The 25188-nt window shown below is 35.4% G+C and overlaps 1 protein-coding gene, 1 long non-coding RNA gene and 1 pseudogene across 3 annotated transcripts; all 3 read right to left on the bottom strand.

The window, feature by feature from the left end:
• Positions 1-1021: 1021 nt before the first annotated feature.
• On the bottom strand, positions 1022-12143 carry LOC107799195 (uncharacterized). Of its 2 annotated transcripts, none has more exons than XM_075250219.1 (5): positions 11129-12143; positions 10558-10701; positions 8183-10453; positions 6930-7294; positions 1022-1419 (listed from the first exon to the last, which is right to left on the bottom strand). In XM_075250219.1, exons 1-4 carry the CDS (start codon positions 12033-12035, stop codon positions 6951-6953), a joined length of 3666 nt encoding a protein of 1221 aa, XP_075106320.1. In that variant the 5' UTR covers positions 12036-12143; the 3' UTR covers positions 1022-1419; positions 6930-6950. The 2 variants fall into 2 exon arrangements, with proteins under 2 accessions (XP_075106320.1, XP_075106319.1); XM_075250218.1 differs by lacking the exon at positions 1022-1419 and adding an exon at positions 2456-3079.
• Positions 12144-16892: 4749 nt separating this feature from the next.
• LOC142179544 (uncharacterized) lies at positions 16893-20691 on the bottom strand. Its single transcript, XR_012708022.1, has 3 exons — positions 20600-20691; positions 17207-17261; positions 16893-17122 (listed from the first exon to the last, which is right to left on the bottom strand). It is a non-coding gene; the product is annotated as an uncharacterized LOC142179544 (long non-coding RNA).
• LOC142179611 (F-box/kelch-repeat protein At3g23880-like) lies at positions 18812-20495 on the bottom strand (annotated as a pseudogene).
• Positions 20692-25188: the final 4497 nt, after the last annotated feature.

Genomic DNA, 25188 nt, shown 5'->3' with positions numbered 1-25188 from the left:
GGTTTGAGGTTTAATGGACCTTAACCAAGGTGTTCTCATGTGAGAACACCCTGGTTAAAATTTGTTCGGCCTCAAATGGTCAAAGTTGAGTCAGATTTGGGTCAGTTTGGTTTAAACATTTTTCGGTAAGTTTTCCTTTCCCTTTGTTTAGTTCTAATTAAGTTGTCAGCATGTTTCATTGTGTTTGTTTGTTCTTTTTGTTATTTTTTCTGATTTCTTCCATCTCTGTCAAAGACCTTTTATTTGGTCAATTGTTTTCTGTGTGTGATTTGAATGTATCCTATGATAAACATGTTCGATTAGGATAGTCGTCGCATAAATAGTTCATATAGGTTCCCAGTAATTGAACAAAAGTTGTCTGATGCCTTTTGGGTCCCTGTACGTATTGTTTATGTGAACGATTGATTATTACCTGTTGTATTTAGCATAGTCGACTCGATAAACCTCGTCGATTAGTTTTCTATAACTAATGGATCAAATGAGCTAATAGTTTCACATGACTAATTGAACCTTGTCACTGACTGAATGCCCGGCATCGTCTGAAATGAGCTTGTTTGCATTGCAAAAATGACTGAAAAGGTTCAGTCCAGGGCAGTCCTGAATTTGAACTTTCGTGAGTTCAGAATGCCCTGATGCTGCAATGGGCAGGGCAGTAATAAGCAAGGCTTAACAAGGGTAGTCTGGGGTTTGAAAAGAACAAAAAGGCTTAGTTTAAATGAGCTGACAAGTAGGGTACTAATTTGGGATTAAACTAATACCAATGGGGAACAAGACACAAGAGTATGGGGTTTAAAATGAATACTTAAATGAACCCATAACTCTTGATTAAATAAAAAGCCAGGCGTGGGGAACAAAATGGCTGGCATCAAAAGATGCTTAAGCATGGGTTTAAAGAGTATGGGCAGTCTGCAAGTGGGAGGATCCAGGCAGCTTAGCTGCACTGGGTCGTTTGGTTTATAAATAGGCCATTTCAGAACTTAAAATGGGCTGGAAAAAATTTTGAGTCTTAAGAGAGGTCTTGTGAGCTTAAAGAAAAAACTGAAAACATAAGGAAATTTCTAGTAAACACTGTAACCAAAACACTGTCTGAAAGCTACATAAGAGTTTGTATTTGGTCAAGTTGTCTCGGCCAAGTTCTGTTGTTTGCACTGATTGAGCTGTTTGTGATTGTTGGACTGCTGGTGTTGCTGCATAGAACACTCTGTTACTTCTGTTTGTTTCATTACTCTTTCTGGGATTACTTGTTTGGTGCTCGACCATCTGCTGGTTTTCTTTGTTCTGGAAATTGTTGTTGGTTGTCTGTGGACTGTGGAAAACACTTGTGGTTGTTGGTTTGTTGCTGTGTTGTTGCTGTGTATCTGCTGTTGCTGTGTTTATTGCATACTGCCCAGCTGATCATTCCTTTCTTCTTTTGTTCTTCTATACCAGGTACACAACTAATACTGTCAATGTAATCTGAAGTTGAGTATGAATACAAAGAAAAGGGTTGAAGATCATTTATTTTATGCATAGCCTGTACACTGAATGATCCGGGATGTATGATAGCTTGTAGTTTGTTCGGATACTGGGTTAGCTTTAACACATAGCAATTGTATATGTAGGGTAACTTGACATCCAATTGTATATGCAGGCTGGTAGATAAAAGCACGCCCAATGCAATAGGTTGTATCTTAGATTTAGTTTAATGGTGTAGTATAATTCTGTAAGGTATGCCAAGTATGAAAATCGTACTCTACTAGTTAAGTTCTTTCCTTTCCGATAAACTGTTTCATATAACTGGTAAACCATGTTTTAAGACAAAGAACACATAGCTTCCAATCTCAACCTCGCGAAGGTCGAGCCCAGGTCGAAACGGACCAAACAGGCCCGCATCGAACAAACCATGGCCCAGGTCTGGCCCATCACGCATGGGCTGGATTTGGGCCCGTGATTATTTGTTCGGCTGACTGTGTACGCAGCCTCGTTTCTGATTTTTAAACATTTCTGAATGCTGTTATAGATAACTTTCAAGCACGTAATTAATTAGGACTATCTACTGTTTTCAATTAGTAGAGACAAACGCGACAAGAAACGTAGTTGCTATAGGATATCCTTTTAAAATAAGAACGAGATGAGCCTCGACAAAAATAAATAAAATTGCACAAGCTGCGGGGCCCTCGTTAAATGTATATTATCGAAGCATTCAGTTTCCAGGACGGGTCGTTTAGCAAATCTCATGGCCCTCCCAGAATAATAACGCGATAGTCTCTTTAAGCGCGTACTTAATAATGTTATCTCCTTAAACTCGGGTGCACATTTATGTGACCCAAATCCAAATCTCAACGGAATCGAAATGTGCCTCTAATCACGGGTACATTGATTGTGACGTGGTTGGAGATGCATTTCCATGACGTTGCAAATTCCATTAAAAAATAATGAATGAGACGAGCCTCGACAAACAAAAATGTACAAGCTGCGGGGCCCTCTGAATGTATATATATTAGAATACTTAGAATGCGGGACAGGCCGTTTAGCGAACTCCACGGCCCTTCCCAAAAATAACAATACGCTAGTTGCTTTAGGCACGTATTTAATAATGTTATCTTCCTAAACTCGGGTGCACATTTATGTGACCCAAATCCCAATCTCAACAGAGTTGAAATGTAGCTCTAACCACGGGTACATTGATTGTAACGTGGTTCGAGGTGTGTTTTCCACGATGTTGCCATTCTTGATAAAAATAACAGTAAATGATAAAAGCGGTAAAAAGTTAAAATTTGCACATAAGTTCATATGCGTATAAAATCAGATAATCAAGCCAAATATAATAGTTGAGCGACCGTGCTAGAACCACGGAACTCGGGAATGCCTAACACCTTCTCCCGGGTTAATAGAATTCCTTATCCGGATTTCTGGTACGCAGACTGTAATATGGAGTCATTCTTTTCCTCGATTCGGGATTAAAATTGGTGACTTGGGACACCCTAAATCTCCCAAGTGGCGACTCTGAAATAAATAAACCAATCCCGTTTCGATTGTCCTTTAATTGGAAAAAACTCCCTTGCGCCCCCGCGGGTGCATAAAAAGGAGGTGTGACAACCTGCAGCACGACATGCAGCATCCACAAATAAAAGGACGTCAGTACGAATAAAGTACTGAGTATGTAAGGCAAGGAACCATAAATACGATCAGTAATGTAAGCAAGGATAGAGAATATACAACCTGTAACATCTTAGTACCTCTGAGGGCTACTTACATGAAATGCATGATACATATGTATAAATACATAAACCTTTAAAGCATTCGACTCTGTGGGCATCATCATCATCATATCGTACTCGGCCATAACAGGCTCGGTAAAAAAAAATGTACCCGGCCATCATAAGGCTCGGTAGAATCGTACCCGGCCACGTGGAGCTCGGTAAAACCCAACTGATCAGTGGTTGCACAATAGGTGTCGTACCCGGCCAACTATAGCGTGGCTCGGTAGAGTAAAATAGATACATATATATAATGCATGCTCGACTCATAGAATCACATTCTAAACCTTTCGGAGTGACGTAAGGTCGGTATCCTCTGTACACGTTATTAGGACTAACTCTTCACTATGAACCTTATAAGATTTAGGAAGTACGAACAACATTGATAACATAAGAATAAGAGAAGCAACATTAACATCAATCGTTCCATAAGAGAGAAAACAATGTAAGTACTGCTAGCTTCTAAGAGTAGAGTATCTTGGAAGCTCGTTCATTACATTATGTACAATCGGAGTCGTGCAAAAGAAGGAAAGGGATAGCCTCACATACCTTGTATATACTGCCCTAATCTCAAGCTATGCAATTGTCAAAACTCCTTAGTCTACAATAAGAGAAACGATACTATCGTTATCATTTAAGCGTCATAACTATTATGTATCGACCACAACCTATTTTACGATGAAACGGACAACACCTCCCCTATATATATGACCTCACACCATTCAAAACAGTCACCAAACAGCCCAAACAACATCAATAATAAACATATTGAGCCTCCCAAAATAGTCCACACACAGCCTAATCACTTCATACATACGATGACCACCGTAGTCGTGTCAAACAACCTGGAAATGTTACGGATAACTATCAGCCCATAACCCTACATATATATGGTGTTTATCCACACCCTTCCTCCTCCAAAAATCCACAAGATAGTAGTAAAATACGCAGCCCAACAACAATGCAAAACAGTCCACAAAACAATAACATTACTACCAAGCCTTTCGATATATATCTCACAAGTTCTAGCTTCAATGGCTTAGCCGCAACTTGGATAATCTTAAATACATATAGAGTAAGAGGTTCCTTATCTTTATACAGAAAGAACAACTCCAATTTGACCTTAAATTTCCATGAAATATCCCTCCAATGCTGCCACAACAACAAAAAAGCGAAACTAGCGATCAATTAGTATTTTTCGGCACTAGAATCACTTTAGAAGGCTTGAAATCACCTAGGATTGATATTAAGAACATGAGGGAGTATTTACAGAACATAAACCCTTTAAAAAAACCTCCCACACAAGCTGGAACGACACAAAAATGAGCAACAACAAGAAGAACAAGAGACTTACTAGCGCCACGGAATTCCCGACACTTGATTTGTGTTGTTTGCCCTTTTTTGGGTCTTGAATCTTGAGAGAACCTTGAGAGGATGTTCCTAGGGTTCTAAGGTCTGAAAATAGTGAGAAGAAATGACTTAAAACGGGTTGGAGGCATCCTATATAGGTCCAAATATCTTAAACTGCCTTAGTGGGCCCCATAGAGAGGTGCTTGGCGCAGTCTCGCGAAAACGCGAATATCTCTCTACTCCGAGATCGTATCGATGAACGGTTTAATGCGTTGGAAACTAGACTCATAGATCTTTAATTTTGTTGGTAGATCACCCCGTAATTCCTTGTAAATTATGAGAAAAGATTAGAAACATTTGACCTAATGTTTAAGTAAAATTATGAACCTAAGTTGCGACAACTTTTGTCGACTTTTGTTTCATAACTCGTTTGACTTCAAGACTTATGATACGGATATTATATGATTAAAATACCTTAATAAATGACCTCTTGAGTGTATTAAGCACCGCTAGATTACCTGAAAATACGAGTTACAACATCCTTGATTCGTTTAACTTCTAATACTGGTTAATCACCCTTATACACTCTTGTATCACTTAAGACCAATAGGATTGACTTCTTATCATCTAAAAGATAATTCCTTCTTGGATTTATGTTAACTAATATATGGCATGAACTAACACATGTGGATATAGGTTGTAACACCCTCCCCCCCTTAGGAACATTCGTCCTCGAATGTAAGGGTTTATGGGGAGTTTAAATCATCAGCATGTTTTTGCAAACCAAGTTGAAATTGCCCCGTTGCAACACTATTTGCCTGTGTATCTCTACCAGTTTGTACATCAAATGGTACAACCTCTGAATCCCTGCATAAGGTTTCAGCTTGTCTACCTGCTTCAACTGGGATTTTATCAATTTCAGTTACAACATTTTGTACACCTGCAGCCACAGTCACAACAGGCATTCTTCTTTTTTCATCAAGCAATTGCCTCAAATCCCCTTGAAATTTCTTAACTGATTGACCTTCATTATCATTTAGCTGATCTTCACTGTGCACGAACAGTATCTCCTTCACCTGCCCTGCTTCCAGATGCCATTTCATTCAAATGTCGACATGTTTTTTCATCATGTCCTTGGTGTTTACAATGGTTGCAATATAATGGCAAATTATCATAAACAAACTCTTGAAAAATTTCAACCATTTGCCCGTTTGTTTGTCCAGAAATTGCAACTTTATTTTATCAGGGAGTTTATCCATTAAATCAAGGATAACCTTCACCCTTGTAGTACTAGGACGCGACTTGGTCTGAGTTGCTTTGTCAATGGCTATTGGTTTGCCAACTGCTGAAGCGATAGACAACAAAGCCTTCATTGCAAACAACTCAGTTGGCAGATTAGGCAATGAAATCCAAACCACTGCCTTTGTTGTTTTCTCATTTACATTAAATCCAATAGACCATGGGAATGTTCTGATTTGGTGCTCCCTACCATTGTATTTAAAGTAGTTAAATGACCTTGCAAGTGAATTGACGAAGTCGTCATGTTGATCGACCCTAATGAGCAACTGCCTTGGGGCAAGTTGCCTGATTAAAGCATGTCCTTTGATGCCAAAAAATTTTGGCAGTAAACTTCTCAATGCGGATAAATCTGGAGAGTTCGAAGAAAGTTTCACTACAATAGTTTGATGCAAACCTTCCTCCTTTGCAAATTCCATCCTTTCTTCCATTGAGAATTGAATTGTTGGAACTCCATGAATAACTTCAATATGTTTTAAGATTTTTTGATTTGATGTTGTTGCTACTTTTGGTTGAGACAACTGGGCAGCGTATGAATTGTGTGTGCTATTATTTTGAACATTCTTTACAGGTACTTGATGTGGCTCTCCCACAGCTTGGAGCTGGGGAGAGACGAAGGCAACCATGGCTGGTCAGAACATCACATAAATGACGCGAAGAACATCAAATGAAGCTAAAATCCAGAGAAATTAAGATCTGTAAAGATTGGTTATGAATATGAGGATGAAAACAATTGGGGATTGTTCTCTAAAACTAGGGGTTCTTTTGAGACCAATCTTGCAATCTTACCTTGCCGGACGCCGGAGTTATGGGGCGTGAATATTGAGACTTAAGTTATTTTCATAATTTTCCTTTGATAAATGAAACTCTAAATTTCTTGAACGTTAAATTTCTTTCTTAGTTTCATTGGACCTTTATTTTCCTTTTGTTTTGCCTTCTTAAATTAAGACATCTTATTTCTACATTTACAAATGGTATAGACAAGAAAATAATCATTTCTATCCGGATGACATGAGAATATTGATGAAAAAGCTGGATACTTACCATCACATAAACCTTGCTACATCATTTGCGAAGAAATTCCAGCTTGATCTTCTTGATATTTGCCAGGACATCTTTCATGTTCAGCCTCTCATTAGGAGATTCAGTTGTGCAATTCAAAGCCAACTCCAAAATAGAGGACACACAATGTAACTTTTTCTTGAAATCAATCTCTTCTGGATCCAATAAAGTGGCATCAATAATATCTTCTGGTGTTGCAGGTATTGAATTACAGACCCAACTCCTCATGCTCAAATTTTCTTGAAACATTTCATCATATGGCTTTTTTCTTGTGAATGTTTCCATGAGCATTATGCCGTAGCTGTACACATCACATCTTCTAGAAACTAATCCTACTGATCCATACTCTGATCCAATGTTACTAGAGTAATTAGTTTCTTAACAAACTAAATAAATAAACGAAAGTAATATCTTTGTATTTGGAAGATATTAAAAAAATTTAAAACTATCTTGAGTAGATAAAAATTTTAAAAAAATAAAAATAGGTGGAATGGGAATGAACCAAGAGTAAGACAATCAAATGAAACGAAAAACTGCAAGTTTTTCTTAATTGTCGTAGATGCATGAATATAGAGTTTGAAATTGTCATATTTCCACGCTCTCAATACCCCTTGTTTCGTGCAAAATCTGTGATATGTTACATTAAAACTAGCAAATAAGATGTTTGGCAAGCCAAAAAAAACTGTCTAAAAGTCTTGTACTTTAGCCCAAAAAAAGTCAAAAGCGATAAGTTGGGCATATATTAATTAGTACTATGTTATTTCAATAAATAACTTATATTCGTTTGAGATAATAATTTTCTATTCAATTTATAACTTAAACATGAATTGAAAGATATAATAATTTGTATTGGAAATGAAAAGTCTTGCAATAATCTATTGTTTGATATTAACATCTTAATGGCATTTTGGTCATTTTAATAGAAAAAAATGTTGATTAGCACTTTTTTAACAAACACATCAACTGTTTATTTCAGTCTCAGCACTTCTATCTAACCGCATAATTTCTTGTTCATAAAATCAGTTTCAGCACTTAAAAAATATTTTCCGCACTTGGTGCTTAAAAGCTACATTCCTATTTTAGCTAAGCCAAATGGGCTCTATATTTCGATGTTTCAATACCATTTTTTCATGAATCTGTGATATATTACATAAAACTAGAAAACGAAAGATTACGTACTATTTGATACATTAGCACTTTATATTCGATAATAAAAGACCAAAAAAGAAAGTTACCTGGTGCAATATAGCCCATCGTTGCAAGTGTGTTAGTATGAGCAATAGATTCCCCTTCTCCTAATAACTTGGTGAGGCCAAAGTCACTCACATGTCCAACCAGCCTTTCGTCTAGTAAGACGTTACTAGGCTTCAAGTCGCCATGTACAACGACTGTTGCATAACCATGATGGAGATATTCCAAAGCTGATGCAACATCGATCATTATGTCTAATCTTTGGATCATATTCAAGTAGTAATCATCAGAATGTAACCATTGCTCTAGGCGTCCATTGGGCATGTACTCTAGAAGTAATGCTTTAAAATCCATGTTAGTACAACTGCTGATAACTTTGGTAAGATTTCTATGGCGAAGGTTGCGTAAAATTTCACATTCAGTATCAAAACTCTTGAATGCACCTTCAATCTGTAAATTAAACACTTTGATTGCCAAAACCATCCCATTTGCAAAGATGCCCTTGTAAACAGAACCGAAACCTCCATGGCCTAGCAAGTTGCATTGGTCGAACCTCTGAGTTGCCCTTTCGATTTCAATGTATGAAATCCTGGCTAGTATCGTTGTTGCAGGTAAGGATTCGGGTGGAGTTGAAACCTTTCTTTTTCCGCATCTCTTTAACATGAACACAACGATTGAGCCAATTCCCATCAACGAAATTGCCAATGTGACAAGTACAATCAAAAGCACTTTGCTTCTCCTTGACTGATGAAAAGTCCTAGTCTTACAAGGTTGAAAAAGGAAACCACCACATAACTCTTCATTTCCCATAAAAGATTGAGAGGTGAAGTTGAGAAAGGGTCCTTTATTTGGGATTTCACCTTCTAATCTATTGAATGATACATTGAAATTCTTCAGATACCGAAGTGCCTCTAATGATTTTGGAATCATACCTGAAAGAATGTTATTGGATAGATCCGCTGATTCCAAACTTATCATTTTTCCGAGTGACTCAGGAATAGATCCTTGCAACTCATTGAAAGCCAAAGAAAGATTAATTAGTTTCTGCAAGTCTCCGACCGTGGTTGGAATACTTCCTGAAAGGTTATTCCTCGACAAATCTACTACTGTTATGGCATCCAAATTTCCGAAATCTGGAGGTAAAGAACCAACCAAAGAATTATTGGACAAGTCCAGCCGAACAAGATCTTTGAGGCTCCATAAACTCATGGGTATGTTAGTGAGCCTATTTGAATTTAGGTAAATATTTCTCAAAGAGGTAGTATCGCCAATGCAATATGGTATTGGACCCGATATTTGATTATAAGACAAATCAACCAAGCCTAACTCCGGCAATTTGCAAAGGCAGTCTGGTAAGGGTCCATTTAATCTGTTATGGTAAAGATAGAACCCTTGAAGATTATGTAAATCACATATTGATCTTGGCACTGATCCAGTCAAGTCATTGCGGGATATGGAAAAAGTGTTTAAGTTACTTAAATTCCCAATTCCTAATGGTATCTGTCCCCTAATTTCAGTTTCACCTAAACCAAATAGTTCAAGAGAACTGGAGAGATTGCCAATGGAATCTGGAAGAACACCATTAAGAGGATTATCCGATATCGCTAACACTTTCAAAGATCTGCAGTTCGCCAAAGAAGTTAAGATACTTAGGTGCGGAGATGATAAGTTGTTTTCGAACAACGTCAAACGTTCAAGCTGTCTCAAATCCCCCAAAGAGTTAGGAATCGGGCCACTGAATTTGTTGTTGTTCAGATATAATTCCTTTAGATTTGAAGAATTGGAGATTGAGCTAGGTATAACTCCATCTATGTTGTTCACACCAAGATTCAGATAATGTAGATTTGTTTGACAGTAGCTTGAAGCAGATGGAAGACTGCCCGAAATGTTATTAAATCCAAGTGACATCTCTCTTATCTTAGAGATATTGAAGAGCTCTTCCGGTATGGAACCACTTAGTTTATTAACTCCAAGATCAAGTACCTCCAATTTGTGAAGGTTCCCAATCTCTCTGGGTAGGGAACCACTTAGTTTATTATGTTGAAGAATAAGTCCCTCCAATTTGTGAAGGCTCCCAATCTCTCTGGGTATTACTCCACCAATGTTATTTCCAAAAAGATTCAAAAACTGTAGATTTGTTGGCCAGTAACCGAAAGCTAATGGAAGACTACCCGAAAGATTATTCGTAGAAAGTGATACCCTTCTTAGCGTAGAGATATTGAAGAGCTCTTCCGGTATGGAACCACTTAATTCATTAAATTGCAAATAAAGTTTCTCCAACTTGTGAAGGTTCCCAATCTCTCCGGGTATAACACCTGCATCATCATAGAGAGCATAAAGATTTAATTTTGTTTCCATTAAACCATTCAGAAAGAGTATATCTGGATGGCCAAACAACAACACATTGCTCGAAACTTACCTGTTAAATTGTTGGTCTTGAAATTAAGTATCCATAGCGATGTCATGTTCCGTATGCTGCGCGGTATTGAACCCACGATGCCGTTGTTCTCCAGTTGCAATTGCTGCAAATTTCGTAAATTACCAATCTTTGCTGGAATTATGCCTGCAAATTATTTTTACACAAAGCAACCAATTTGAGATTTTGCCAAAATGTAGGCAAAATTTATGGCCAAACATGTGTTTGCCAAATAAAACCCAAATTTATTTTGGCAAAATCTATGGTCAAACGGGTCCTTAGTTGTTGTATTGGAAAAGGTGTTCCCATAATGGTTATTTTGAAAATAATTCTATTTTTCCCCAAAGTTATTTTTAAAGGTTGAAGGTTCATCCAACCAAACATCATGTACGTCCAATCGCCTACCTAGGATAGTAAATAGAGCAGGGCTGGGGCTATTATTATGAGGGAAGAGCAACATGACTTGTTGAATTAAAATGCAATGTTACTCCTATATATTAACGTCACAATTTTCTATAGATCACGTGTTTATGCTAACAAATTGAGAAAAGTATTACTCCTATCAAGTATGTACCTTGCAGGTGGTTTCCCCCAAGGTTTAAGAACTCAAGCCTCTCCAAGTTTACAATTTCTGGTGGAATGATCCCATTGAAGTTATTGTATGACAATGACAAGTCATACAGTTGTGTGCAGTTAGACAAACTAGCTGGAATGTGACCACTCAACTGGTTGGAAATTATTGAAATGCTCTTTATTTTTTGCAGACCGCGGCATATATCTGCAGGAAGACTCCCTGATAATTGATTATATGTGAGAGCTAAAGTCTCCAACGAGGAGATGTTGAAAATGGAGTATGGAATAGATCCAGTAAGTTGGTTACTGACTAAAACCAGCTCCTTTAAACTCTGAAGATTGCCAATATCTTTGGGAAAACTGCCTTGAAGATGATTATTACTGACACTGAGAGTTTCTAACTTGGACAGGTTAGAAATAGAAGCAGGAGGTATAGCAGTGAAACCGTTGTTATCAAGAATTAAGATTTGAAGCTCAGAAAAGAAACCGAACCACATTGGAATCTCTCCACTGAAATTATTGTATCCCAGATCAATCACCTTCAATCGACGTAAACGAGACAAATCTTGAGGGATGTCTCCAAGAAAATTATTTCTGCTCATATCGAGAGAAACGAGAAACGAGAGGTTTCCCAACTGTGGCGGAATGGTTCCAACAATGTCCATGTTTGATATATTGAGTGCTCTCACCCTATGATGGCGAGAGCCGCAAGTGACTCCAATCCAGTCACAAACTGAAGATTGAGAAGACCAATTTTGGGTTAAGGGATGAGAAGAGTTTAGAGTAACTCTGGATTTTAAGGCAAGAAGAGCTGATTGATCTGTGCTTATGTTTGTGGCTATGCATGCCACTAACAAGTAGAGTAATTGCAAGACAACAGAAAGAATAAAAGAGTTGGCTTTCTCCATGGATACAACTGATGTTTGTAGTATGTAATTAAAACTGTAGATAAAATAAGGAATGAAGTGGTCAGCAATAAATAGGGATAATCTTGAAGCTCACTCCCTTCATGCTATCCAATAGCATACTCATCTTGGTCCATAAAATATCACTTCGTTTATTAAATTTATTAACAAAAGAAACACATAGTGACTTAAAAAATCAAGATGAAGAATATTAATAATCAAGTTTGGCCGAGAAGAGCACACTGATCGGTGGGTTACTATGTAAGATATTGCAGCAACAAATTTTTACAGGTGCACACTTTGGTGAATGGTGATAATTTACCTTTTAAAGTTAGTGGAGATAAAGTTTCCATTTTTCTTCAATATTAGTTAAAAAGTGCACGGTATATTAGTGAATATAAAAATAATTTTTTAATAACATAAGTTTAGATAGAAGAGATAAATTTTTCTTTGCTTGGAGCCAAGACTTCATTCCCTACTAACACATCGTACAAAAAAAGAAATAGAATTATAAAATAAGTTGATACCATAGAAATTGTTTTTTTCTGGCCATAGAAATTGATTTAAAGGAAAAGAAAAATGCTTTTTTTTTTTGGATTGGGTGTCACCCCTTTCAAGAAGGAAGATACGTGTTCAATTTAATTTTAATATTGACTAATTTTAGTGTACGCGCTTTGCGTGAGGCTGTCCAACAGGACGGGCCGGGCCGGTCCGTCCCGAGTCCTGTCTCGGTCTCGTCCCCTCCTGCCCCAAGTTAAACGGGATGGGCCAATGTTAAACGGGACACGGGATGGAATGGGACGACCATTTCGTCCCGTTTATCCCGTCCCATTTCGTCCCATTTTGTCACGTCACGTCACGTCCCGCCTGTCCCGTCCCCCCTGTCCCAGCTGTCCCGCGAGTTTTTATGGTATATTTGTGGAATTTTTGTTGTATTTGGTTAGTATAAAACAAATCCAACTTATGCATCGGCCATTAATAAAATGATTGCAAAATTTAAAAAGTATTTTTTCTCTATTCCCCAAGTTTATTTAATTTCTACAATACTTAATCCATATTTAAAATTAAGAGGTGCAAAGGGACTTGTTCGTAAAATTTATCAAAATTTAGCAATTCAAGAATATGAACAACCATCTCTCGAAGACTTCCAAGCTAACATATATTCTTATGTTAGAATCTAGATCAATGTTTGATAAATATAAATCTATAGAAACAACAAGTGGTGAAACTGCTCCTTCTACTTCTAAGTCTAGAGTAGAAATTCTTATGGGAAGATATTGATGATATAACATGTTTTGATTCCTCTATTGATGATGAACTTGATTCTTAGCACCGGAGAATGCTTTTAGCGCAACAATATTTCAAATCGGAGATCATAGACATTCATTAGCAAAGGATAACCTAGAGATTTCCGTATTATTCAGAGGTTGGATTAATGCAGAAAGAAGAAATCTTGGTTTTGAAAAATTAAACACTAGGGAAGAAGAAAAATACAATGAGATACTTAGCACTGGGACCAATGACGACATGGAGCTCATAGAACATCAATCAACATTCAACACTGCCAATTCCAGAACAATGTCCGAGAGATATTATTGATAAGTTACAAAGAAACTATATAGGAGCTTACAAAAATATTAGTATGATAATTTGTAATTGGCTATTAAGAGGCCTAGTTCAAACAGAACCCTTCCTAGAAGGTGGCTGCGTAGATTAATTGTCTTAGTTACTTAATAGTTAATACTTTGAAATTATATTAAATAAATTATAACTCTATTATAAATTTATAATTACTAGAATATTTCACTACAAGTCTTTTGTTTTAATATTTTATAATTCTTTACTTAGTTTTCTAATTTTCGTTTTAACATAATAACATTTAAGTTATTAAATAAGTCAAAAATCTAGCCGTTGCAAACTTTAAAAACATAGTAATTTTCAAAAAACTAGATGTTTTTTTAAAAAAATACACTTAAGGCCAACGAGCCTATCCCAACCCGTCCCGTCCCGTTCCGTCCCGTCCCGTCCCGTCTCATCCCGTCCCGTTCCGTACCGTACCGTCTCGTCCCGTTTGTTAGCGGGACGGGATGGGACGACCGTCTCGTCCCGTCTCGTTTCGTCCCGTTAATTTCGTCACGTCCCGTCCCGTTGGACAGTCATACATGTACCCATATCAAATGAATAAATAATTTTCATGAGTCACATAAATATTATTAAATAATATATTTAAGTTATAAAATAAATTAAACATATAAGTTTTTGAAAATGATGAATGTTGATCCATTCAGTTAACTCTACAAAGGAAAAAATCATGCTCCACATATTAATATTGAGCCTTTTGGTCGTTGAGAGACTTGAAAATGAAAGGCTGGCCATTAGGGGTGTACATGGACAGGTTGATTTGGCTTTTATCAAAACCAAACCAAATTGACTATATCGGTTGGATTGGTTCGGTTTGGTCGGGTTTTTCGGGTTAACGGGTTTTTTTGTTACATGAATATTATTTCAATCTTACTTTGTTAAAATTATAGATAAAGCTTCGATAAGTGAATATATGTTTAGTAAATATGAAAAAAATTGACAGACATATGATCTATTAAAATATTCTAATGGAAGAATTATTTTAGTAACACATGATAGTTATTTTCTTAGTCGTTTAACAATAATTTTTCGTTAATTTATGCTTTCAAGGTTAATACATTAGAGGATCCCAAATATTTCTACATTTTCTAAAGAAAATTCACTATAGTGTCTTAAAATATAAATAAAATTTATATATTTATATGTCGGTTTGGTTCGGGTTTTTTAACTCAATACCAAACCAAGTCAAACCAAACCTAGTCGGGTTTTTTAATCGGTATGATTTGGTTTTTCGATTTGGTGCGGTTTTTCGGTTCGGTTTGAACACCCCTACTGACCATATAGCTCCTAGAAAAAAAATGGCAATAAGTCTAAAAATGACAAATGTTGTATTAATATTTTACAACAAATAAATTTAAAAATAAGAAAATATAAGGAGTTGTTATTTATTAAAATAAATGTAAAAATAAAGAAAATAATTAATTTCAACTCATAAGTACATTTTTTTTTACTATTTCATTCTTATTGTTTCAAGTTCGTATTTTAATTACCAATTTAACTTTAATTAATACTATATTATAGAAAGTTTTTGCTCTATTTTCAGTAATTAAAAATTAGTACAAGATTCAAAAATTAAAATATTTGAGAAGTATCTGATTATGTTAATATAAATCAGTACAAGATTTAGAAATTAAAATATTTCAAAAGTATTTGCTATTTTATCTGTAGTAGAGTTGATTTAATTACCTGGCCATTAAAAATATAAGTAATTATATTACTTTATGAAACGGCGGATTTGGTGTGCTGGCGTCGTTACCTTGTTTGTTTCCCTCATATTATCCTTCCTTATTATTAAATAATCATATTTTATCCATTACTCTACTTTTTATATAGTAATAATTCTACTCTATATCCTATTTTTCTTAGTAATGTTGCTAGTTTATTCTCCATATTGTTGGTGTGTGACATCAAGAATTTATCCAAACGTTATATTTATCAAACAATCTATATCTATACTATATTAAAAGCACGACGGCCCTTAGTGAAATGTCGTTCGCCTTTTTTGTCCTTTAGAAATAGATTTCACATTAGACAAATCGTAATTTAATTACTTCCTAACATTTAGGAATAGTACTTTAATTATTTTACTATTATTTAGGAATAATTATTTAATTATTTTTGTATTTGAGTTACGTGGAAAAATATAGTATTTAGGACTTTATACATAAATTTTTCCCCTTATTTGACTATCCATAATAACTATAATTCCTTTTATATTAATTTTTCATAATATTAGGACTTTAAATCAACTTTTACAATTTAGTTTATTAAATTCTTTTGCAAATTGATTATCCACTTCAAGATTGTTTCTTTTTTCTTTTCTAAACCTTCACGGTTGGCTACTTGCATCACTCACGATTATTTTTGTTGTTTGTTCTTTTGCAAAATTTTAGGACTTGCGTCTTCCTTGTTTTATTTTTTATATTTTTAATTAAATAAAAAAAGACTATTTACTTGTTATTCGCACAGTTTGGTTGCAAATTAATTATTTATATTATTTGTGCATTCTCGAGTAGAATGGCAGAGTTTTCCCTGATATGTATTTAGAATTTTAAATCAATAAAATTTTGTGCAATAAATTCTTCCTTATTTGAGATATATAAAGAATTAATAAGAACGACAAAATCCACAAAGAATAAATAAAAACTAACTGTTACTTAAGTTAGTAATTATATCAGTCGAGCACTCCTTTGATGTTCAAAGATATTTAGATTCTCAAACTATATGCCTTTTGCTTTGTAATATATAGTATATTGAAATCTTTTTAAAATATTATTATTAGTGCTAACATCTTAAAATTGTTGCAATATTACTTAAGCAAAAATACAAAAGTGAATCTGCATATTTTGAAAGGAAAAAAAAAAAACTTTTTTGGAACTTTAATACTTGAAGAAAAAGTTGAGAAAAAATTAATAGTAAGAGGAAAAGATGCTATAAAAAAATTAATTTTGGACAAGGGTCGGAAATTTAAATTTGGAGATCTCATCTATTCTTTAAAGTATGGTTGAGAGATAGGTGACAAGCTCAATACAAATCAAAGTTAGACTACATCCTTTTGTGAATGACTATAATAGTTCCTTCGTTGATCTGACTGACCATTGATAAACATTAATCAATTTTAAGAACTTATACTTTTTTTAGTTTTTTATTCATAACTTAATTATATTATTTAATAATATTTATCTAAATTTTTTAATTATATACTCATTGATATAATGCAGTACAATACAATATAATACATTATGAAAACAACCTTCCAAACAAGCTTTAAGTCAAAACACACATTCTTTCTCTTCTCCATCTCAGAGAAGAACCCAAAGCCTTTCTAGACTTAGAAAGATCGTTCAAGTATCAAAACCTGAGAAGATCTTCAATCAAGTTTTCTGCTATGGATCAAGATAAGTACCCTTATCCATTGTTCTTCAGTACCTATTCATTTACATGAGATTCTGAGTAGATTGACTGTTAGAAGTTAGAACCAATCTACGAAATACGAATATAGTTTTTCCAACAAAAGTTTCCAGTAATAATACCTTTTTATCTGTGCTCTTAAGAGTAGTATTATTTAGAAGGCTCTCTTATTGTTTCCTGTCAAATCATGTGAACATCAGAAGAACATGGTCAATTATAGCTGCAAAACTATGGCCTATATTTTTTTGTTCAGAGGTTTTATTTAAGTTGTGTGGGGTGGGAGGGGGTGATTTGGGTCGGGTAATGGGTATAATTAAGTGTGAATTTTAATTGAACCGGAAAATTTAAAATTGGGGTTAGTCTTTTTAATCTTGAGCTGTCACATGGCCTTCCATCCAAATCAAGAGCAAATTAGTGTCATAGTATAACAACAGGAAGTTTATAAGATAGAACAGTGAAATGGAGGGTTACTTTAAACTATTTCTAACAGTACAAGGGTATATTTGGTCCTTTCCCGTTTAATAAAAAATATTTTTTTCATCACATAATATTGGAGAAAAAGTTGCATTCAAAGGCATTTATATTATTTAGAGATCCCACCATGTTGTATATCGTGACTGAAAAGTATGACTACAATTAAGGCAAACATCTCAACATAGCAAAATAGCCTTAACATGTCTCAGCGGATAAACACATAGTCCAAACATGATTTCTATCATGAATAATAGCCCATGTAGTCGTACAAGTAGAGAAAACACGGTAATACAAAGGCATAATAGCAAAACAAGGCACATAATAGCCTAAGGTCTACCCAGATCATGAATAACCATAATATACGCATATGAGCTCGTCACCAACTATATGCGTCGCCCCAACACATAAAAAGTATCATGTCTAGGGGGAAAATACCCTCAAGGGTATATTTGGTCCTTTCCTGTTTAATAACAAATAGGTTTTTTCTTCACATAATATTGGAGAAAATGTTGTATTCAAAGGCATTTATATTATTTAGAGATCCCACCATGTCGTTGTATATCATCAAGTAACTGTGACAAATGCACATAACTGATAAATTCTTACTCCAGATAGCGACTTCAAGAACATATCTTAGACTATATTGAGGCCAGTCATTAAACATTTGAATCCCTAAGTTATCAATGATTTAGATAGGGAACTATCCTAGGAATATTTATGAAACACATAAAAGAAAAAGCACAATATAGTATGTTGGAATTACTACATTTAGCTAATGTGCCTGTTAGCTCTATCTTGCCTTTTCTCCTATAGAATTGAAGCCTTCCTTTTCTCCTTTCATTGATAGGGGACTGGCTTGAAGCCTTTAATCGATACAAGGCTCTCAGTATAGTAGGAAACTGAATGAATAAAACATATTCCCATTAGCCTCCTTTATTTTGTTCTCAGGTTGAACAAGAACGGCTGATTTGGAGCATTTCCAACTACTATATCTCCATTGTTCAGACCCCAATGCCTAGTAAAATCGAAACCCATGGCAAATGTGAGCTTTTTTCCCCATAGACCCTCTCCACAGCTACTACCTTCAATTACCCAAACCTCAAGACACTTCGAGTTCCCGGGAACCCAGTAACTTTTGCGTAGACACTGTATTTATATTAAGAAATTCACTAAATATTTGTAAATATCTAACTGTGAACCTAGATATTATTGCATATTAATTTAAAATTACGGTAGGAACCCATAAGCCTCAAATTCTGGATCCGCCTCCGCTACCACTTTCAATTACCCAAACCTCAAGACACTTCTTAAATTCATAGTGTGAAGAGTATGCAAGCAATGCAAGTGACCCATGATAGTTCATGGGCATGGAACTGTGAGATTCAGTAACCAACTCTTCTAGTACAGGAATAATGCTGAACACTAGGGGTGTTCACGGTTCGGTTTGGCCGATTTTTGATTAAAACCAAAACCAAACCAATTTAATTGGTGTTTAAAATTTTAAAACCAAAACCAAACCAAATTACATACAAACCATCGGTTTGGTTGTTGTTGGTTTGGTTCGGTTTTTCGGTTCTTAGTAAGCTAATAATAAGTCGATAATAGTAAAACAATACCAGACAACAATCTGAAAATAATTTGCTAAATTTATGCTTTTTTATATATTTATTTCGGAACTGAAAGTTTATTTACCTGTTTATACGAAAAAAATGAACAAAAAACAAACTAAAAGTTTACTTTCTCAAGCTTTAGCTACTATAGTCTTGCAATTTGAGTTTGTTTTCTTTACTCTTGTCGTAGATTTTTTTTTTTCTAACTCTTTTATTAGGAAAAATTATGTGTGTAGGTTAGAGAATTAGATTCTCTTAAGGAAAAGAAAAATGGCCGATTCCTGTTCTTTTGGGCTTAGGCAATCTTTTAAGATATAAGTAGGAAAAATCAAAATTCAAAATAATAATTAAAATGCATAAAGTATTTAAAATTATTTACGAAAAGATATTATATCATCTATCAATATTATTCATATTTTTATATAATTAATCGGTTCGGTTCGATTTTTTATAATAGAACCAAAACCAAACCAAATATTATCGGTTTTTAAAATTTAAAACCAAAACCAATCCAAATCAAGAAAAATATCGGTTTATTTAATCGGTTTGGTTCGGTTTTCGATTTGAACCGTGAACAGCCCTAACTGAACACCTCGCTCCTCAAATCAAACGAGGCAAGAACAGTTTTACGGGTTCATTCCTGTTTCTAATAACCCACTAAATAAACCCTTCAACAATTGCATCACAGATGCAGGTAGTCACAGAACATCAGCCTTAACTTCTCTCCCAAGATTCAATTTGGTCGAATAAACCTCAACAATAGTTGATTGACTTCCTTTATAGTAGTTTAGAATCCTCATGACCTTATAATCATCAGAATTCTGTTCATACCCAAAACCCACACTCACATAACATTTGCGCGTCTTTTGCAGCTTAATATTGTGCAAGGGGAGCAGCTTGAATTGATCTATCGACGGGTTCCATAGGCAAACCAATTTACGAACACTTGTGCTTAGACAGACTAAGCTATTGATTGAACCTACAACAGAATAATCAGACCTACACGGTTCAGTAATCTTTATGAATCAGCTTAGATTTCGCATAGGGATCAAACCATTAGTTGCCCTAGTTTGAACAAGGATATAGTGGCTACCAGGGTCTGAACTAAATCTCTTAAGGTGCACAGAGATGAACCGGGGGGTCGAAACCAGAAGTGCGCCAGCGGTTACATACGCACTTTAATAGCCGCATAATTTTAACTGGTAATCTTAAGAAAATATCCACAATAATTTCTTCTGCAAGAACCGAAATAATGGATTTTGTCTTGTATTCTGCATCTTCTCACATAAGGAAAAGCGAGATTCTATTTCTCGTTTAGGCAATCCATCAAGCAGGTTGTATGCAGAAACTATAGTCGCCCTGATTTAAGTCAAGCGTTTCAAGAGATTACCTAAATGCTGATTTAAGGGGGATTCGAGTTCAAGCACTTACCTGAGGATGATTTGATGAAAGGCAGAACCCGAACCCGAATTCATATTTCGGTTCGTTCTCCACATTTTGTCAGCTTAGCTTTAATTATTACTTTGACACATTGAGATAGGTAAATAAGGGCAAATTTTTGAAAACTAACTAAAAAAGACACTTATTTTAGACCAAAATAAAAAAGTCAAAATGTCACTTATTATGAACCGGAGGAATACTAACTTAAGATGCAACAACAACAACAACAACCCAGTATAATCCCACAAGTGGGGTCTGGAGAGGGTAGTGTGTACGCAGACTTTACCCCTACCCTAGGGTAGAGAGACCGTTTCCAAATAGATCCCCGACATCTTTCCCTCCAAGAACTTCCCACCTTGCTCTTGGGAAGACTCGAACTCACAACCTCTCCGTTGGAAGTGGGGGGTTGCTTACCATCAGAGCAACCCCTCTTGACGTGGGGCTGACATGGAAAGCCACTTAGCATTTTTAATGATGTGGTATGCCAATTAAGCTATAATAAAATCTAATATAGTATTATGATAAATATCACACTATGGTGGATGTCTACTCTTCTTCCATGATCTTCATTTCAAATGTTTAATGATATATTCAATGACATATTTTGTATGTTCAATGACATATTCCATGACATATTTTTTTCGCTTTTTATGCCTATATAAAGACCTTGTAATAGATAGGAAAACACACGCAGTTGAAGAAGAAATAAGAATCTCTCTTCCACTCTTTCTCTCTATATCTCTTAGTTTGTTTTTGCTTGTTCTATATTGTTATTTTGGGTTATATTTTATAACACGTTATCAGCACGAGACTCTACCATCTCAAGAAGATCTTTGAGAAAATTAAGGTATAATTTTTCTCAAATTTGTATTTTTTAAATTATGTCTGATATTATGAAAAGAAAGTTCGTTGCTCTTGAAATTTTGGGCAAGAACTATATGACATGAGTATTGGATGCTGAAATTCATTTAGATGCAATGGGTCTTGGAGACGCCATTAAAGATAAAGATAAAGCATCTACCCAAGACTGTGCTAAGGCCTTGATTTTCTTGCGCCATCACCTTGATGAAGGGTTGAAAATTAAATATCTCACAGTGAAAGATTCACTTGTTTTGTGGAATAGTTTAAAGAAAAGATATGACAACTTAAAATTGGTCACTCTTCCACAAGCACGATATGATTGGGCTCCTCTTAGACTTCAAGACTTTAAGTCTGTTTCTGAATATAATTCTGCTATATTTAGAATTAGGGGTGTTCATGGTTCGGTTTGGATCGGTTTTTTCCTAAAAAGAAACCAAACCAAGTAAGTCGGTTTTTGAAATATTAGAACCAAACCAATTAAGTCGGTTTTTCTCGATTCGGTTTATGTCAGTTTTTCGATTTTTCGGTTATTTATCGGTTTTTCTTAAATATAAGACATACACTACCAAACACACATTTCGGCGACCACATTTTCAACGTAACATTATCAAATCAATTGCCCTTTGAGAAATCTATTATTTACCAAGATATATTGATAATAATTGAATCAAATATTGATGAATAATTTAAGGACTCAATTAAAAATATATTATTTTTAACATGAAATAGATTCCTACACTTAACAAAAGAAAACTACCAATTAAACTAGAATGTAAAAGTGAAGAACTGTACTAAAAGTGCAAACGATTAATATTTACTATAAAAATTTTAAAACTTTGTATAAAAGTATACATATATATAGGTGTAATAATAAATTTAAAATAGCTACTCCTATATTCGGTTTGGTTCGGTTTTTTTAATTAAAACCAAAACCAAACCAAATTTGATCGGTTTTTAAATTTCAAAACCAAAACCAAACCAAACCAAAAAGTATCGGTTTTTTTGGTCGGTTTGCTTTGGTTTTCGGATTTTTATGAACATCTCTAATTTGAATGAACACCCCTAGTAGGCAGCCTTACCCTTGAAACTCTGTGGAGATAATATCAGTGACTATGATATGCTTGAAAAAAGGTTTACAACGTTTCATGCCTCCAATATGGTCTTACAACAGCAGTACCGAGAGAAAGGCTCCACAAAGTACTCTCAGTTGATTTCTCTTCTACTTGTGGCTGAACGAAACAATGAATTTGACATCACCCACTTGGATGTGGCAGATTTTTTTGAGCACCCTAATGAAAAAATTGTTACACCTTGTGTATTCGGCGTTATCATGCTGTAAATAGGCTAATTCGATAGGAAGATAATTTTTATGAGATATTTAAATGATGCGATAGTTATACGTTAAGATTGGAAGTCATTTGAGTTGTGATTAAAAATTCGACAAAGATCGCCGCAAGTTACGGGTTTAAATTTCACTGGAATTTGGATAAAATGTTGATGAGCTTTTCTCTCAATATACTAGGAGTTATGGTCTGTTCTACCTGCCGAATCGAATGTCTATGAGTCTAGTTTCCAACGCAACAAACCATTCGTTAATACAACTTCGGAGTAGAGAGATATTAACCTTTTCGTACATGGGTGCACACTATTACGGGAACAGTGTGCTTAGTCGGGTTTAGTTAAAAAAAAATTATTTAAGTCATTCTTTAAAACTGAAACCCCTGCGTTTTATCCTCTCCAAAACAGAACCTAACACCTAGGGATTTCCTCTCAAACTCCTCCCATCCATCTAGCCAATGATAACAACAATTTAGTCATCCTCAAGATGGAAAACACCATGGTAACTTCGGAATCGTGAATTCTTCAATGTTTCACTTTTCATAGCAAGACTCCGCCTTGAAGTAATTTCGAATTTTGAGTAATTCTGGTCACATAAGGTATGATTTAAGTTCCTCTTTGATCTTTGTAAACTTCTACCATAAGAATTCCTAAGAAATAGTTGAAACCTCTATAGAAATGTTCTTGATTTTTTTAAGAAACCTCTCATAATATGGCTTGATTGTTGGGGCTGTTCTATATGGTTTTATTGTGTTGTTTGGATCTGTGAAGACATGGATGGATTCTTGTCGATGAGGAGATGTAGTAAAGTAAAATTTGGTGGTGTGTTAGGGGAAATTAATCTACAAAAGAGTCTACAAATTCATGGCTACAAGTTATTCGCGTAAATGTCTAAATGAAGAATTATATAAGCTATGAGCTTGAATTTGATTTTGAATGGTTCGTATTATGTAGGAAATCATTCCTAAGGCTTTCGAGGTCTCGGAAACAGTATATAACTCCATCGACAAGGTATGTAGGGCTTTCGCTATACTTTTCGCCATGACTAGAATTCGAATAAACGTTTATCGAATTGTCTCGTCGGATTCGAGTTATTTCACCTTCAACTTATAAAGATGCTTAGACCTGATCCTTTCTCATAGATTGCTTACTCTAGAGGATATCTATGAATTCTCGGATTTCCTTGTTTCTTGCTTAAAAAGAACTAGAGCATTTTTACTCGTTCTCATTTCGACGTTCATATAAATCATGAATAAGTAACACTTACTTCAAAGGTATTCATAATACATAACTCTCATGTTCTTAGTACTTGTTGGCTTGTAGTAAAAAAAATTAAATATTTTAGAAACAACCATGATAGTCGAGGAATAATGATGGTAGGCCACTTTGACTCTTCTTAGAATACATCTTTTAAGGTTGGTTTTGCATTGCACCTATATGATTCATGATTTAGTATATGTATGTATTTACTTTCATTACCGAGCCACACTATAGATGGCCGGGTATGACACATATTGTGTAACCACTGATCAGTTGGGATTACCGAGCTTCACGTGGCCGGGTATGATTTTACCGAGCCTTTATTATGGTCGGGTATGTTATGGATATTATAGCCCCACAAAGGGATTTATTATTATATAATGTGATATATTATAAGTAGCAATAGTGAACGACGGTGTCACGAGCATACATTTATATCCATGTTGAATTTTAGTTTCCTACCGAGGCTAGTTTCAGAATTTAAATTATCTCTATGTCTCTTCTCTTGTTAATTACATTTTTCATGTTACACTTGTCGCCCTACATATTCAGTACATATTTCGTACTGACGCATTTTTATGCGCTGTGTTCATGCCCACAGGTTCGAATAGACAGAGTGGCGTGCCTCCTCAGTAGGACCCCCAGGATCAGCGTTGGGTTTCGCACTCCACTTCTTCGGAGTTGCTGACTTTGAGTCCATAGGTACTATTACAGATGTATATGTGTGGTTTTGGGCATGTCGGGGGCTTTGTCCCGCCCTGTTGAGATTGTCTTACACTCTTAGAGGCTTGCAGACTAGCGGTCATTGTATATATATATTTTTCGTATGGCCCTATCGGCCTCCTGGATAGCTGTTATACTGTGGTTGCAGCCTTGTTGCCCTAGGTTATATATATATATGTGTGTGTGTGTGTGTCGTGTTGGGCTCTTCTGCCTGTAGGTTATTATATTTCAGAACATATCTCATGGTTGGGTCGCTCAGGCTTTCGGGCATCGGGTGCCAGCCACACCTCCCAAGGTTGGGGTGTGACAAACTTGGTATCAGAGCAGGTCAATCCTAGGGAGTCTGCAAGCCGTGTCTAGTAGAGTCTTGTTTATGGTGTGCTGTGCACCACACTTAT

The sequence above is a fragment of the Nicotiana tabacum genome, chromosome 3 (genome assembly GCF_000715075.1).
Source record: "Nicotiana tabacum cultivar K326 chromosome 3, ASM71507v2, whole genome shotgun sequence".
Taxonomy (NCBI): Eukaryota; Viridiplantae; Streptophyta; class Magnoliopsida; order Solanales; family Solanaceae; genus Nicotiana; species Nicotiana tabacum.
The sequence above is the reverse complement of the archived record's forward strand: the minus strand, read 5'-3'. Positions and strand labels throughout refer to the sequence as shown.